Raw genomic sequence first — 17,444 nt, forward strand, 5'->3', positions numbered from 1 at the left:
GGGGTACTCTGTGATCTCAAGCACAAATAGAACTCTCTGAGGTGTATCAAGCCCTAAATGGAAACTGGAAGCTTAGCAGATTTATTGCATGCACCCCTTTTCAGCAGAGGGAAGGGTTTAACTAGAATTTGTGTTGTTGCTGTTTTATTAAATATAGAGCCTCTATCTGAACCACCATCTTTTCAGAACTGGAGGTATGACAGTGAACCTCATCATATTCTTGCTTTCTCACTGTGGGTTTGATGTTAACTTCCCTTTATCTGAGTGCCTATTAATGCAATGTCCCACCCTGGAGCAGTAGAGAAATAATGGATTCCGACTATATTTTACAGAGGCCAGGGGACATCAATTTGCTATAATAGCAAATATAGAATTAGTTTTTAAAAGTATTGTCACCAAAGGGTTGTTAACCTTTTTTATGTTATTTTAGGGTGAACCAGGAGCAATGGGATTTGCAGGTGTCCCTGGTCTTCCGGGAGAAGATGGAGCCCCTGGACAAAAGGTATTCTTTAAATGTAAAACAACAGTGAGAGGTGACCTTCTTTGCTGAAGGAAAGTCATATTTGGACCATGTTGTATCATTAGTTTCCTTTGTAATGTTTTAAATTGCACTGTATATAAAACATAATGGGTCATATTTTTAAAGCATTTTTTCCGCTCTTTAATTAACTCCTACTTTTTTAAAGGAGAAAAAAAATCATGTTTGTGTTGCAAAATGAAAAACAGACCACAATAACTGTGCTTAGGGCTTAAAACACACAGCTTAGTAGTTTGGTTCTAGTTTTGTAAAATGAACAGCTGTTTTAACTCTTTCAAAAAATAGGATTTATTTAGACTGGAGTAAAGGCTTTGATAATATGGCTCATTATTGTAAACCACATTATGGCGTCGCAGTATTTTTAAAACATTGGCGCTCTTATAATGTATATCATTCTGAGAGTCACTCTTCCAGTTATGATTAGGCTACTGAATATTGGTCTCCCTAGTACTATGGTATAAGTATCCTTTTGCATTGTGCTTGGACTTTGTAACATACATAAATCATGCACTGGAATTCATTAAATGCTACCACTGGAACTACTTTACATGTTGTGGATATAGGACCACAGTTCCATTTTCACTGTACTGACTCTATTGTCATTTATATCCCTGGTGGTGATATGTAGAATATGCATCAATAGGTCAAATGAAATATTGTTGTAGTGATGACATGTTTGTATAGTTTCCTAAACATGTTGGGTTATTTGATGCAGGGTGAATCGGGTTTGGTTGGCATCAGAGGCCCTGAGGGGAATCCAGGAATTGGAATTCCAGGAGAGAAGGTGAGGATTTATCTTATGAACCCATTAGCATTGTCCTATACCAATATGAAATTGTTAAAATAACTGCTTGCTGCATTTCCTTGTCCGTCCTGAACAGGGCGATCAAGGTCAGAGGGGTGTTCGTGGGTTGCCAGGACCTTCAGGAATTTCTGGTCCAGCAGGCGCTAAGGTAACAACTAGATTCAATATAATCAATGCTTAAATAATATTGTAGGTGAATTAGATCAAATTCAGAATCTTACTAAACTGTATAAATCAGTGGGCAATAACCAAACATGTTTTTAAATTAGTAGAAGTACAGTGCAGTACGTTTACCACACTATGCTCTTTACATACTTTAAACAACCAACCTCTGTGTGTCTCCTTGTAGTGTTGAGCTTTGTATGTGCTTTTAATATGGTACAGTAAATGTATACACCTATGTATATGTAGCATATTAAATATGTAAGCAATTGTACTGTTAAAAGTCCTTTTGACATACAGGAATTACGCCATAAGATTAAGGTTAGGGTTAGGGTTATGGTGATTTAAATATTAAGCTCAGTGTTCTAAATCTCTCAGCTGGCCTCACTGAAAAGCCTGGCACTTCTTTCTGCACCTATGCCGGAATTATAATGAAAAGTGTTTTTGTTAATAATGATAATTTAAAAAATGCTTACAGATTGAATAGAGTGGCTATGTAACATTTTGCTTGTGCTCCTCACAGGGTGAACCAGGTGTGCCGGGACGTCTTGGGATGCCTGGCCAGCCGGGACGTCCTGTTATGGGACCAAAGGTAGTGCAGACCGCTCATTAAACCCTAGTGGAAATTACAGGGTCATATCCAGCAATGTTCCAGCACTCATATGAGGAGAATTTCAGTGAAAACGCGATACTGTGAAAATCTCTCCCCTAGAAGACAAGGAGGACACTGTACTAAAGCACACAGGTCCTCCAGTTTTAGAGCCATGTATTTAGACTCATAATTCCAAAACAGCATCAACATAAATAATAAATAGAGACGGGTGTATATCAACCTTAGATTTATTTAAAGGATATGAAATGGAACAAATACATTTCTTTTCCACACGATTTTATAAAAACTTTAAACGTTGTATGACACTAAGGTATTCTGCTTGCATTGATCATTTGAAACAGCAATTCTCTGCATGCCATATATGGCCATGTATATGATGAAACTTTTAATATACTGAGAACAGGGAGTAATCATATATTCATAACATCTAGGGCAAGCTCTGTATCATTGTTTCTCTTCTTTAACTCTAGGGAGATACAGGCCCACATGGTCCTCCGGGCCCTGTAGGAGAGACAGGATATGGACTTCCTGGTCCCAAGGTAAGAATTGTTTCTGAAAATGTAAGCTCTTACATATCTGACCCTCGTCTCGGCCTGTGTGATACAGTTGTGCCAAATTGAAATGCAAACACCACAGGTTTATTTCTTGTAACTTAACATACTGCTGTTTGATTAGTTTTACCTGCTGTTAAAATGACACTGTAAATGACACTGTTTAATACTGCAAGCACTACAAGTTGAAAATTCTATTTGGGATTTTTTTAGGGTGACCGTGGCAACCCTGGGCCCCTAGGGCCATTTGGACCCAAAGGGGAAGGATACCCAGGCCCAACTGTAAGTATACAGTTTATTCATAGTATTTGGCAGTTTGATATAAAATACACGGCTAAATTTGGTATTAATATTATTTCTTGCAGTGAATAAAGTTTCATTTTACTTTTCCCAGGGCCCCCCAGGGCCACCAGGTCTTCAAGGGGAACATGGACCAGAAGGAATTGGACTACCAGGATCGAAGGTTAGAATATACATTGATTGATTTTTATTGCATTTCTCTCTTTGAAAGGTGCTGTATAACTTACAGTTAATATATCTTTTTTTAGGATATCTTTTTGGTCTACCAATCCACATAGTGAACACAGATTGTGGCCCTTAATATTGTTTGAATGTTCAAGTATTTTAAATATTTCTCTCTAAAATGGATTCCTTTTCTGATGGAATTATCTTTTCTTTTTTACTTGCAGTATTAGACTCTTCTTGACCTATGTGATTTCTGTTTTCTTTTTTTTTCAAAGGGTGATATTGGCTTCAGAGGACTTCCGGGTCTTCCTGGTCCACCAGGTGAAGGACGGCCAGGACCAAAGGTAGGCCTCAAACAATGTGAAGTAAAGCATTAAAACAGAACAATGAAAACGTGGCACAGTATAACACAAGCAAGCATGGTAAACCACAAATACGGCACAGTATTGCACTGTATTGTACCTTTACCGTAGAAACTCTTCCACCATACTGCACACAGACACTGTGCCAGACATAACTCCAGGAACTTGACTGATACCCTATGTTGGTTTTGTTGGTTTCTTTAACATCTTTTTTATTCAGCTCATAATTGCTGTATGTTAATGTTGTAATATGATGTTCACGCTTTTCAATGCTGTTTCTATTGAATAAGTTTCTCTTTTTACTTTTTAGGGTGTTCTTGGACGAACAGGACCACCTGGTCCTCAGGGGCCCCCAGGGGAAGGCATACAGGGACCTAAGGTATGTCAAATAACTTTTGTTTTTGGCTCATTGATGTGAGTCTTATTGTGTGACCCAGAGTGATTCGCTCAATAGAGGAATGTTAGTTTAGTCAGTTTAATACTTCTGCTTTATTAAACATCAAACTCAGCATGCACATTTCAGAGACAACAGAGTGTGCAGTCTTCATTCCTTTGGTCCAACAGGAATCTTTAAACAAGGCTTTTCATACCTAACCTGTGGTGACATCATTCTTCAACAATTCTTTCTTTTGTAACTTTTCTCCATTACAATTTTGGTATCCTCTTGGTCTTTCAATTAAACATACTCACAACTCATGCATTTGACACACACACCCAGCTAATAAGATATATTACTATAGGAGATTACGCAGGGGGAGTACCAGACACCAACAACCTCCATATACTATACCCAAATAGGGAATGAATCCTTATCAGTAACTTATATTTTTCTGCTGATCTGCTTATTTTAAAAGCTGTTTTTTTTATCACTGTAGGGTGAACATGGACCACAGGGAGTCACTGGGCCAAGGGGGCCTCCAGGAGAAGGATTGACTGGGCCTAAGGTAAGTACTCCATAAATATAAATGTCAGTATAGCTACATTTTGGTAGCAATGCATACACACGTGTGAGCTTTAGTGTGAGTCCTTAATGTTTGCTAATGCATTGTGTGTTCTGTTTATCAAATATCAAATCAAACTGAGTTTAGGTACAGCATGTTACAGTAAGTAAGGTGGATTGTCTACTTAAGCCATAATTGAGAAAGGAGCATGTAGTCTCCTCCCTTCAGAATTAAGTCATGAGTGCAACATCCTTTTGCACGTAGGTATACGGTATAGGATGCTAGGACAGGGCAGGATCACATTATCAACATAGAGCAGTGCAGTACAGTACATTTCAATTAATATGAGGCACCATGGTACTGCATGCCGTAAAAAGTATATCTAGTACTGTGATCTGTTTGATTGTTGTGACTACAAGGATGTCAGCGGTCACAGCAAATAGGAAGCGCAATTTAATATGTTTGTTTTCCAGTGTAATCTGTGTTTTTCACCTCTGAACATTTTATTATTCATTATAGGGTGATCGTGGTTCCCAAGGAGAAAGAGGAAGAAGGGGTGATAAAGGAGATGGTGGTGATCCTGGAGTTGCTGGAGAATCTGTATGTATTCACTTTATTAGGGATGTGAATTCATTGTAAAATTAGGCACTTGGCTTATACTTGGGTATTCATTATTTTCTGTGACATTGTGGCAAAGTGGTTAACAGTGTGCAGGTGATCAATAAACAGACAGACAATGATAATCCAGGTGCAATACTGTTTTATTTTTAATCCATGTGTCTGATGACACAAAACACACAGTATATAATAACAATGATAAGCAATACAGTGGCATGTATTGCTTTACTGTAATCTACGGGTTGGTCCCAAAATAATAATATTCCCGATCTTTTACACTTACACGTAACACAGTGTATGCTCTAGTGCTCGTAGTACAAATACAGTTTATTGTGTGAACAAGGTGAAGTGTTGTCAAAGTTTAGTGCTGGCCTTTGCAACAGCTCCGGTTCGTATTTCAGCCATCTAAATAATAACAAACAGTATTTTCAGACAGGACAAGAAACAAACAAAACTCTCAAGATAACAACACAGGTTTCTCCTTCCGGTTCACATTTAACCATTACAAAGGAACAGATCACATCGCTCCGTTCCCTTTTGTACCGTCTATCATGATCCCTTGGTTAATGAATGCAACAGCTCCTCCCATCCGCGGCTGTCACATTGTTTCCCTTCCGGGTCGATGATTTAGTATACCGGTGCTCCGCCCCCTTTCAAGATGACCAACTTCCACCTCACCCTGGGTTGTCTGGCCCTCCAGTCCAGGGTACTTTGTTCCTTTTATACAGCGCCCGTACAGGTTGGGAGGGAGATGTATTACCAAGAATCACTTTGTCTCTGCCACAGACATGTATAAACTCCTTTGGCAAATGCAAGACTTGAATGCTGAGATGTTTATACATTTGTTTTATTCTACGACGGCATGATAAGTTGTGATAGTAAAATGAATTAGTTTTCTAGATGGATTTCTCATCTACAAAGCATGTGTGTTTATCTAGAAATGCTCCCACGTATGTGTATGTCTTATGTGCCCCTTTTAATTTTCAAATAAACGTTGTGAAATTAAAGAGTCAATAAGCCCATAAGTGTGCATGTACACATTATTAATAATTGTGTATGGTTTTTGTAATTTTAGGGCAGACCTGGTGCAAAAGGTGAAGCTGGTCTCACGGTAGGTTTATTCTTTTATTAGAACATGAATGAAACAGCAAACTATGTTCACAAGAAAAAAAATGAATGGGCTTTTAGTTTAACATGCTTCAATGAATCTATGCTCCTATTAAAGTGATACTGAAAACAAATTCAGGTGAATTATTTAGAAGTATTTCCCATGTCACATATTCCTTATTTGTGTATAGGTGTAATTCACAAGCATGTTATCAAATATAAGTGGTAGATACTTTATGATTCATAATGACTTCTATATGCATGCATCCAAGTGTACAGTTCAGCTTTTGGAAACTTTTCAATGTATCATGCTGGCTAGGTAAAAGAAGAGTTTGAAATAAATCCCATGATTGAGAGACACTTTTTTTTAAAATAGGGTTCTAGAACAGCACAAAACTGCCAGCAAAAGTTAAAAACATTCTAATAATGTTAATGTACCATTTGCTTTTCAGAGGGAAGACATCATTAAACTGATTAAAGAGATCTGCGGTAAGTTGAGTTACTTCCTTCTAAATAGGTACTTGGCCCAGTTATGCTTACTGTGATTAACTATGCCTCATAATACTTCAGGATTTACTGTTTTTATTTTATTTATTTTTTAAACAGGCTGTGGTGTGAAATGTAAAGAAAGACCTATGGAACTTGTGTTCGTGATTGACAGTTCAGAAAGTGTGGGACCAGAAAACTTTGAGATCATCAAGGATTTTGTAACCGCCCTCGTCGACAGAGTTACTGTGGGCAGGAATGCAACAAGAATAGGTCTTGTGCTTTACAGCTTGGAAGTCCATTTAGAATTTAACCTTGCCAGGTACATGACAAAACAAGACGTCAAACAAGCAATCCGAAAAATGCTGTACATGGGAGAAGGCACTTACACAGGAACTGCTATCCGCAAAGCCACTCAGGAAGGGTTCCACAGCGCCCGGCCTGGCGTGAGAAAAGTAGCCATCGTCATGACAGACGGACAGACAGATAAGAGAGAATCTGTTAAACTAGATATAGCTGTGCGAGAGGCCCAGGCAGCTAATATTGAGATGTACGCCCTAGGAATTGTGAACACCACAGACCCAACACAAGCTGAATTCTTACGTGAACTGAACCTGATCGCTTCCGATCCTGATAGTGAGCACATGTATCTCATTGATGACTTCAATACTTTGCCAGGTATGTTTAAGAAGAGTAACCATAATGATGAGACATAAACTGCATGGTTTACCCAACAGAGAAATAGACATCGTACAGTTTATACCTGGGATATTTAAGCCAAGATGGAGTCATTTTAATCCAGCTCTTTCTGTGAAATGAATTTTATAAGAAAATTATAACTAAGAAATTCTTATTTTCTGTTTTCTTCTTCTTCTTCTTCTTCTTCTTCTTCTTCTTCTTCTTCTTCTTCTTCTTCTTCTTAATAATAATAATAATAATAATAATAATAATAATAATAATAATAATAATAATAATAATATTGTGTTGTTTTGTTTAGCTTTGGAATCCAAACTTGTCAGCCAGTTCTGTGAAGATGAAAATGGAGCTCTGGTTTACAATCGTATTACAAATGGATATGGCAACGGTGGGGGCTACACTTACGAAGAATATCAAAATAATGTGAATGCAAGAGTTTCCAACCAAGGAGGAGGAGGAGGAGGAGGAGGGGGAGGAGGAGGAGAAAGGGTGCAGCTTGTACCAGTGAACCCCCACCCAGCTGTATCTGTCAACATAGGCAGGCCTCCACCAAGCACAGTACAGGTAACAACACATATGTTATCATAAAGGAGCTTTTTTGAAAATTGATAATCTGATTTAATATAGTCAATAAAAAACTTAAAAGAATAATATTACTGTAATAAAGCAGCAATTTGCTGTGTTCATCAAACTTTTTGCAAAGTGCTACATTTCTTTGTTTTTGAAAAGCAGCAAACCTTTTGTAATTTATAGTCTAAAAAAATACATATGCCCTGTCCTTTCTAAACAGTTGACAGTTGGCGACCATTTGAAATAGTACTATGTTTTGGGAACAGGCCTTAACATTTTGCATTTTATTTACGTAGAACAAAGTGGAAGAAGACTATGAAGAAGACTATGATGAGGAGATTGAACCAGTGCATATACCATCCAGCTCCTTTGTCAATTCAAGAGACAGTGGCATTTCAGCCGTCGATAGACCTCCAGTCCTTCCTGTGAGACAGTCTTTGTCTTCATCTCAGTCCTCCTCCTCATCCTCAACATCTTCTTCTGTTGTCATTTCATCAGGCTCCTCTTCTACTGTGAAAGTTATACCTGCAGTGAAGCCAGTTCTACCTAAAGGTAAGGGCTTTGTTTCATAAAACATGTCAAATAATAATTCTAGTGTGGTCAGTCCAGTTGATTTAAATACAACTGTCCTTCAAATCATTAGATAGAACCTTCTCTGGTGTTTTACATATTTTTTTTACAGACAAAATATATAACGAGACTAACCATTGCTATATGGTTGATTTTCATAACATTTTCATAAAATTTAAAATGTCTCAGTGGCGACCAATGCAACATACCTCAGTATCTAATGAAATAAGTGTATGGTTTATTTGGAGGCAGCATACAGAACTTTTCCAAAGGCTTTCATTAGGTATAAAGGCTATCATTAGGTATATAAAATAAAATACAAAACAAGCAACCTTAAACATCTGTGAAAGAGTAAAACATAACAGTGTAGGCTAGCGCATGTGTGGTACCAGTACCTAAAATGTTAACTATTCATTTTTGTATTAGAGTTTGCAGCTCTGGATCCCCGCTGCGCTTTAGGTTTGGATCAGGGTCCTTGTCGTGAATACAATATCAGATGGTATTATGACAAACAAGCTAATGCCTGTGCTCAGTTTTGGTTTGGTGGGTGCAATGGAAATGGGAATCGTTTCGACACTGAAGATGAATGCAAGAAAACTTGTGTGTTGACACGAGGAGGTATGATTTCAGGATCTTATTATATCTTTTAATGAGCCCATGATTTTACACTACATCTAAACTATCCCTTCTGCAGTACAAGTTGTCCACTGTATTTCTGCTTAGTATTTGTGCACTTTCACCATGCTTTTCTCATGGTTACATTATGCGTTAAACATAGTTTACCATGGTTTGCCATTTTTTATATACTCTACCACATCTCTCTGTGCTTTACAATGCTTGATTTACCATGCTTTCGCTGTGCTTTATTACATTTCTTTATTACTTTTCTTTTACAATGGAAAACCTTTAGAAGGGATCATTTGTGAATTAGTCACTTATGAGCTAATTACTCTTCACATTTATTAATGCCTTAAATAGCATCTCTCATGTGAAATATGTATGCTGTAAAATATAGTGATTATGTATAATGATTATGTGATTTTAATATTATTAAACTACATAGTGTTTGTTATTGGATCTATAAGTGTATCAGACTTTTTTTATTGATTTTGATTTTGAAATAATAAAATCATATATATATATATATAATATTCTCCCTTTGTTATTTAACAGACAACTGAAGTGGATCCACAGATCATGTGAACAGAAATAAAGTGACACACCTGAAGAAAACGTTTTGCTATCAATTTATTTTGCTATAAACAATATTTCACAAGTGTTAAGCATTTAATTATGCATACTTTCAATTTATAGTCTGTGTAACAAACACTTCTCAGGGCTTATTTTCAAAGAAATATTGTAAAACTGTTTTTGTTCAGGTTCAGATATTCATATTTTTAATTCAGGGACCATAACTCAAAGAGGTTGTCAATAAGCTGTATCACGCATATGATTTTCCTGTTACAATTAAGGTCTTAATTAATCTTAACACAAGAAATGTTCTATCAGCTAACATAGTAGCAAGTTCATGGCATATCCACCACATATAGAAGTTTGGTGCATGGTGCCATAGAACAAGGACAATATGTGGTGTTGTAAAGCAGCACTGTAGTTTTTTTTTTTTTATTAATCCACCCCTTACAAATGTTGTTTAAACCAATGGCCTTGTAATTCTGCAGGGTTTATGAAGAAGAAAGATTCTGCTTCTTAAATCTACAGGTAATCCCTGATAATGGCAAATCGCTTCGGGCAAAAAATTAGATTAACAAATACGTAGTTTTGACTGTTTGAATTAGAAATTTGTAAAAAAAAAAAAATATTTCATTAGATGTGATTTCATAAGTTGTTGGCAATGTCAATCGTTAAATCTAAAATTAAATCAATAAATTCAATTTTCTGATTAGTTGTGGATCTTTAAGGGTACAACTAGCTTGCCACAATAAGTTGGTTTTAAAATGTGTGCATACAATATGTATTAGTTTAGTAGGACAGCACATAAATTTGATGTAGATACCACTTCAAAAAACACATTGTGTACTTGCATTCACATATGAATTTTGTCTTATTGTACATGTTGTGATGTTTGTATGGTTCATGAGATTTGTTATGATATTTTTTTTTAATTTTTTTTTTTTTTACCTCATTTTTATAAATAAAATACATGGATTTCTAATTTGTATTGTTTTATTTATTAATGGAAACTTGAATTTGTATAACCCTAAAGGATGAAACTTTAAAACTTAATTTACATTTTAACCAGGAGTCTTTTAATTGTGTTATTTTTCTTCTTGTGTTCTTCTTTTCATTTGGTGAACTTACACTCATAAATTTCTAATCTTCAATGGATTTATTCATTTCTTAAACCCGCTGCTGGGATTAGGCTAAAAAGTGTTCCATTACATTGCAATATAACTGAGACAATGGACAATACAGCAGGTACGATATGAGCACTTTGATAGCCTTTGCTGCAGATTTCTACATCTTTCCTGGGCGCATTAAAGGTAAAGAATCATTGAAGAATGGTCACAAACCTGCCAGGAACCATTTAAACAGCTTTCACACTTGTCACTTTGAATCAGTGGGTGATCTTCCTACTGACAGTGTTCTGGCAGGTGTGCGCACCTCCTGTAAGTAAAGGTTATCAGGAATAACACAATTGCCCATCTATGTTTTAGTTGGTAGCAATTCAATCTCAAGCCAGCCCCAATCAGCACTGAACCATTCCAATGCTGATGACAAGTTTCAGACAGTTGCGAGGGGAGTTGGGGGGGGGGGGGGGGAGCTCTCAAAAAGAAACAAGTAGCTCAGTGAACAGTAGTTCACATAAAAGAACCCCACACAAATTGCTGGGTATATAGCATGCTCACAATGTGAGGCTTGCCACCACTATCCCTTAACTGGGGTGTATTTGATTTCAGTCTCCTTCCAATAAACAGGGTGATTGGAAAGCAAGTTTACCACATCAGCGACATGGTGCATTGAACTTACTTTCTAATCACCTGTACTAGCACATTTCATGGCCAAGAAAAATCAATTACGCAAGGCACATAGCTTATACATTTAAACTAAATATTTTCAAATGTCACAACTGTTAGTTTGTTTGGGCAATATAGCCAGCTTTACATCCATGGACAATTTGGGAATTGTACAACAGGGCAATCTAGACACCCAGAGTAGCACTTGTTGCTGATAATGGACAGTCCTCCAAAATGATGTTACTGCTACTTATAAACTAAAGGGATTTTGTCTGTTGATAAAGTGTCATTCAGTGTTACCAAAAAGTTTAGTTGCAAGAAATCACAGTCTATAAGCATCTTAATGGCTGGGTGGTCATTTATCTTCATTAGTGGTATTTCTGTACATAACTTCACATGCATGTAAGAACATGCTACTTTACATTACTATATTAAAATACAACAATATATTGTACCAGTAATGAACTGTGGGCCAAAATAAAGCACCTGACATGTTTTCCTGGACTGGAGATTCTTGTAATAAAATATATTTTATTATATTCTTTATAAATTATATCCACAGACACTTTGTAAAACACACACGTTGTTTTCGGTCTGTATTACTAATAAATGGTTTGAATACAGGACAATTCTGATGTGAGTAACTGGGTTTATAAATCGCTCCTGTTGATTTGAGCGGATTATTAACTTTGTCCAAGCCTCTTCCCGTTCAGATGTTGCCAGGGTGATGTGCTGACGCTGTGTCAGGAAGATTGACGAAAAAAATCCACGTCTTTTAAGGCGACCAATAATATAAAAATAAACAAACGATACTTATCATGGCGACAGTCTTCGATGCTCTGTGGGAAGATAGGGATGTCAGATTTGACATTTCACTGCAGTAAGTATTGTACTAGTTATAGCCAGCAGAACACAGAAACCGTGCATCATGTTTACACCCCCTGCTAAAGGGATTGTCATTGCATTATAACGTATGCGTGCATTATGTTATATATGTGTGTGTACATAAAGGTCAGTATAATACAATAATTACAGTAGATACACGTTTTGACTTGACTGTTGTTGCAACACTCGATTCCAATGGCGTGTTTTGAAAATTAAAATGAGAATTGATCATATTTCCATTTCCAGAACACATCACGACTAGTACAAGTCTATTTTTGGGCCTGTTTCCTTTCCACAGGCAAATGAAAACGAGACCTGGCGAAGTTCTTATTGATTGCCTGGATTCTATTGAAGATACCAAAGGAAATAATGGTGATCGAGGCAAGTTTTCTCAATTGCTGTTATCCCATACTAAACAGGCATTAACAGTGACGATACCACCAGTAGAAGTTGCAATTTCTCTTGCACGAGACCAGGCGTAACAGTTGAAGAATTCGTTTTTTATGCCACAAACGTCACATTTGTAAACTTGGAATGTAAAATAATAATAATAATAATAATGTTTAAATAATGTTTTGCAGGCAGACTCCTTGTGACAAATTTGAGAATTATCTGGCATTCATTATCTTTGCCACGAGTCAACCTGTGTAAGTATTCATTTCTCAGTCTAAAGTATTAATTTCTCAGTCTAAAGCATAGCCTGATCTTACAATTGCAATACCCCTTAAACTCCTGCCTGATATTAAATCTGTACGTATTAAAGTTTGCCAGTTTCTTAAGTGTTCCAAGCGAGGTTTAAAAATGGTTAATTTCCATTTTTTCCCCAGTTGGTGTTTTGTTATAATTTACAGGAAACAACCTTCTTTTTTTCAGCTGTAGGCTACAATTGTGTCATAAATATTACAACACGGACTGCTAATTCGGTATGTATCACCTGCCTATCACCTGTCTCTTTTTTTCATCATAATGAAAATAAATAAAAATAATAATATTGAGCTTTATGTAGTGATATATACACAGTGTGTGTGTGTGTGTGTGTGTGTGTGTGTGTGTGTATATATATATATATATATATATATATATATATATATATATATATATATGATTTATTATTTAAAGTCAGTCATACCTACATAGTATGTAAGATGTTTAAATATGTTTATGAATAATTATTATTTCGTATATGGATCCCTGTTTATCATGTGTTAAGGCATGCTGTAATAAAACGATTCACACAATATATACATCTGATGTTTTTGCTTTTTGTTTCTTTAAAATATGTATTTTCTTATTTGTGTTGCTTCAGAAACTGAGAGGCCAGACTGAAGCACTTTATATCTTGACTAAATGTAATAACACAAGATTTGAATTCATATTTACCAATGTGGTTCCTGGAAGTCCAAGGCTTTTCACATCTGTCATTGCTGTACACAGGTATTGACATGCTAATTATTACAACTAAATGTATTCAGTAAATTAATCTTGACTTGCTATTTTAATATGTGTGTTTTTATTAAAACTTAATCCTAGTCCATTTTTTTAATGGGGCAAATTCTAAGTCTATCATTCTGTGTACTACAGTACAGGCAATATGAGCGGAACCAAACAGTAAGTACATGTAGTAGTAATGCCGGGGCTCCTTAGCATCAATGTTCTAGTTTTTCATCAAAGTCTAGTTTTTACTGCTTTGTATTGTGTTTATTTTTCAATGTGTTTTTTATTCATAACAGTACAAACGCATAATGGTAGAGTACAGTATGTGAACGTCGTCTTCTTCTTCTTCCATTTTTTAGAGCATATGAAACATCTAAAATGTACCGGGACTTGAAACTAAGAGGGGCACTGATTCAGAACAAGCAGCTTCGGCTTTTGCCTCAGGAGCAAGTGTATGATAAAATTAATGGAGTTTGGAATCTATCCAGTGACCAGGTAATCATTGATTTGGTGATTGATTTTAAACAGGAGTATTTTCGGCCCACTAATATTTTCTTTGTGCCGTTAATTGTATTTCAATTTCTATTTCAGTTCTTGCTATATTACATCTCATGTTACCTGTCGTAAGCCCTCCAAACCTTCATTTTGTCCTTTAACAGCTACATATATATTTTGGTAACTTCAGAAAAAACAATTTACACAATTTACAAATGTACCATTCTTTAAACCAACAGTGCACAACATTACAAAGGGGTTACTGTATTATTGCATTACTGTTCTTCCAATTTAACGTACTGGTAGTTTGGGAATCCAGGGGTCAGAAAACGACTTAATAAATAATAAAATAATACACATTGTTTGTAATTATGCAAACGTTTTGTTTAAAAAAATGTTATTATAAATGTTTACATTAGTATAAGTATTGTATATTACATTGCTAAAATGCATGTTTCTGTTTTTTACAGGGTAATTTGGGAACATTCTTTATTACCAATGTACGAATAGTATGGCATGCCAACATGAATGACAGCTTTAATGTCAGCATACCCTACCTACAAATTGTAAGTATCAATAATATTGTGTTTTATTTGGACAATGTACCTTTTTTATATAACGTGGACTAACTCTTAAGACTGCTTACTTTCAGTCAATACAAAATATAATTATTTGTTAAAACTTTCAGAAACTGTGCTACCAATAATGTTTTCTTATTTGTTTTTCCTCCAGCGCTCAATCAAGATCAGAGATTCAAAGTTTGGACTGGCACTGGTAATAGAAAGTTCCCAGCAGGTAAATAGACTGTTAAACTGACATTTTTAAAAACATACAATCATTTATTTTAATGGACAGGTACTTTACAGAAAGCATTATGACTTGCAATTATATTTTCTCTCCTAGAGTGGAGGATATGTGCTTGGCTTTAAGATAGACCCTCTTGAAAAACTGCAGGATGCTGTGAAAGAAATCAATTCACTGCACAGAGTTTACTCAGCAAGTCCTATCTTTGGAGTGGATTATGAAATGGAAGAAAAGGTCAGTGACTACCATAAGTAATATTTGCCAATTGTATTTAAATGTTTACAAATTGTATATAAGGAGAAAACACTGAAAAGCAATGGGTTAATACTATTGTACCAGGGTTAATACTACTTGTGTCAAAATATATATTCTGTCAACTGAAATCAGTTTACCTGCTGTGTTCCACCCTGCCTGTAATGACCTGTCAGATCAAAATACAGTATTACTATATGTATTGTGAAAATGACAGCCATGCAGTTAAATGAAGTGGTTGCAAATACTGAAACTAATCATTGAATTATACAAGTTTTTCTTATCACCACATTTTCGTTTACTAGAAAAAAAATGATCGTAGTACCGATTTACACAACAGAAATTTTGTTTCTTGCCAACTAAATAAACATGATTGTTTACTTCAATGTAATGCGCTCTTGGCTTTTCAGCCTCAGCCACTTGAAGAGCTGACAGTGGAACAGGCTCAGGATGACATTGAAATAGAGCCTGATGAGCAGACTGATGCTTTTGTGGTGAGTGTCCAGCATAACAAAATGTCACTTTATCCCTGGAGAGCTTTCCAGTCTTTTTCATTCTCTAAAAATAGTGTTGCAGCTTAAATATTGTGCCATAAGCTTCAAGAAACAGGTTCTGACGTACTCTGATGACTGCATAAATAACATTATTGTTATTATTAATTACATATATTCTAATTTATCGACAATAAAACGTTAGAGGCTATGTTTGTTTTACAAAATATTCTGTATCCATCAAGTAATTTCATTTTAATGACTAAAATCATTTTATTTTCATTATAAGAGCAGATATCCAAAAAGGTATATTGTGTTTAAAGGTAAACATTTTATTGTTTGGAAAATAATGTGCTTTTAAAAAATTGAAAACACAAACTCAAAGAACACCTGTTATAGGAGAGCATCTGCCAAATAGACCATTTGTCTTCAAACCAGATTTTAGGTAATTTCATGCTGTTGAATAATCATGTGCTAAAATAGAACACTGATTCTTGATTGTGATAGCTGCTGTTATATTTTCTATATATTATTATTATTATTATTATTATTATTTATTATTATTATTATTATTTTTATTATTTAAATTAAATGTCGAATGAAAACGACTACCGTCGTCCATTAATATACATAAAAAAATACGGTCACACATATGTATCCATGTAAAGATCCCAGGTCCCAGGTAAAAAAAAAAAAAAAAAATCACGTTTTTTGTTTGTTTGTTTTAAAAGCAACAAGATCGCGAGCCTGTGTTTTCGGAAGAACTGGGACTTGCAATAGAAAAACTGAAAGATGGCTTTACTCTTCAGGGGCTCTGGGAAGTCCAAGGTTAATCTTTTCAAGTCACGTCACTGATGTTGGAAAAAATATGTTTTTGACGTTTAGTTCTTTTATTTATGAATCCACCATTGATGTAAGATACTGTACATTAAACTGTAATTCCTGTAAAGATGGAGTAAACAAAACAGTGCAACTATTTGTGCTAGCAAAATTGTGTCCTTTTATGTAGAATCATTTAAAACCTGGTTACATGTTCAAAAATTATATGTATGTATCCTACTTTAGTAGGAGGAAATGATACAATATTGTTTAATTAGCAACTGAACGGTACTATGCAATAGGTAACCATCAAGACGAATAGTATCATACTTATGACATGGTACCATACCTTGTATGAAGTACTTGAAGGGAACACTGAGTCATTTATGTTTATAATGATGCAGCAGCTATTTACATATCAACTAGAATTGTGCTAAAAATGGCTACATAAATGTTTCAGCTGTTGTTTTAGCAGCTGTTCCTTCAATTCACCCCTTGCGTAGAAACAGGCTGCTAAATGTAATGACACGTGAATGTACCTCCTTAAATTAAAATACTTTGTCATATGAATTCAACCTTCAATTTGTGAGTGATATAGCTCCAGGAAAGTTTCTCTAATCAGCAGTGATCGTGTTTTTATTTTTAAACGGATGGTCACAGAAGTAAGCACATACTACACAGCTGTGTCAGTCACCCTCATTCTCAACTGCTATGAACTATAAATCATTTTGAGAGTTGTTATTGTGGATATATCACAATACAATCGGTGGTTTAATATCGGTAAACCCTTCAAACTTATTTTTAA

At 35.5% G+C, this 17,444-nt stretch overlaps 2 protein-coding genes across 2 annotated transcripts in view; both read left to right on the forward strand.

The window, feature by feature from the left end:
- The window catches only part of col28a2a (collagen, type XXVIII, alpha 2a), a 29,180-nt gene extending 18,568 nt beyond the window's left edge, over nucleotides 1–10,612 (forward strand). Inside the window, exons 19-36 of the mRNA XM_041262788.1 lie at nucleotides 431–502; nucleotides 1,254–1,322; nucleotides 1,420–1,491; nucleotides 2,029–2,097; nucleotides 2,589–2,657; nucleotides 2,883–2,951; nucleotides 3,064–3,132; nucleotides 3,410–3,478; nucleotides 3,807–3,875; nucleotides 4,372–4,440; nucleotides 4,957–5,037; nucleotides 6,131–6,166; nucleotides 6,615–6,651; nucleotides 6,769–7,326; nucleotides 7,646–7,908; nucleotides 8,211–8,466; nucleotides 8,911–9,102; nucleotides 9,658–10,612. Of these exons, the coding sequence (XP_041118722.1) occupies nucleotides 431–502; nucleotides 1,254–1,322; nucleotides 1,420–1,491; nucleotides 2,029–2,097; nucleotides 2,589–2,657; nucleotides 2,883–2,951; nucleotides 3,064–3,132; nucleotides 3,410–3,478; nucleotides 3,807–3,875; nucleotides 4,372–4,440; nucleotides 4,957–5,037; nucleotides 6,131–6,166; nucleotides 6,615–6,651; nucleotides 6,769–7,326; nucleotides 7,646–7,908; nucleotides 8,211–8,466; nucleotides 8,911–9,102; nucleotides 9,658–9,665 (2,127 nt within the window). The 3' untranslated portion in view covers nucleotides 9,666–10,612. The remainder of the gene's footprint in view (nucleotides 1–430; nucleotides 503–1,253; nucleotides 1,323–1,419; nucleotides 1,492–2,028; nucleotides 2,098–2,588; nucleotides 2,658–2,882; nucleotides 2,952–3,063; nucleotides 3,133–3,409; nucleotides 3,479–3,806; nucleotides 3,876–4,371; nucleotides 4,441–4,956; nucleotides 5,038–6,130; nucleotides 6,167–6,614; nucleotides 6,652–6,768; nucleotides 7,327–7,645; nucleotides 7,909–8,210; nucleotides 8,467–8,910; nucleotides 9,103–9,657) is intronic.
- Nucleotides 10,613–12,177: 1,565 nt separating this feature from the next.
- LOC121322702 (Bardet-Biedl syndrome 5 protein homolog) lies at nucleotides 12,178–17,275 on the forward strand. Its single transcript, XM_041262909.1, has 11 exons — nucleotides 12,178–12,339; nucleotides 12,643–12,725; nucleotides 12,926–12,991; nucleotides 13,218–13,267; nucleotides 13,651–13,778; nucleotides 14,138–14,273; nucleotides 14,744–14,839; nucleotides 15,006–15,068; nucleotides 15,177–15,311; nucleotides 15,740–15,829; nucleotides 16,552–17,275. The coding sequence occupies exons 1-11, from the start codon at nucleotides 12,278–12,280 to the stop codon at nucleotides 16,651–16,653; spliced, it is 1,011 nt and encodes a 336-aa protein (XP_041118843.1). The 5' UTR covers nucleotides 12,178–12,277; the 3' UTR covers nucleotides 16,654–17,275.
- Nucleotides 17,276–17,444: the final 169 nt, after the last annotated feature.

The sequence above is a fragment of the Polyodon spathula genome, chromosome 11, assembly GCF_017654505.1.
Source record: "Polyodon spathula isolate WHYD16114869_AA chromosome 11, ASM1765450v1, whole genome shotgun sequence".
NCBI classification, from domain to species: Eukaryota; Metazoa; Chordata; class Actinopteri; order Acipenseriformes; family Polyodontidae; genus Polyodon; species Polyodon spathula.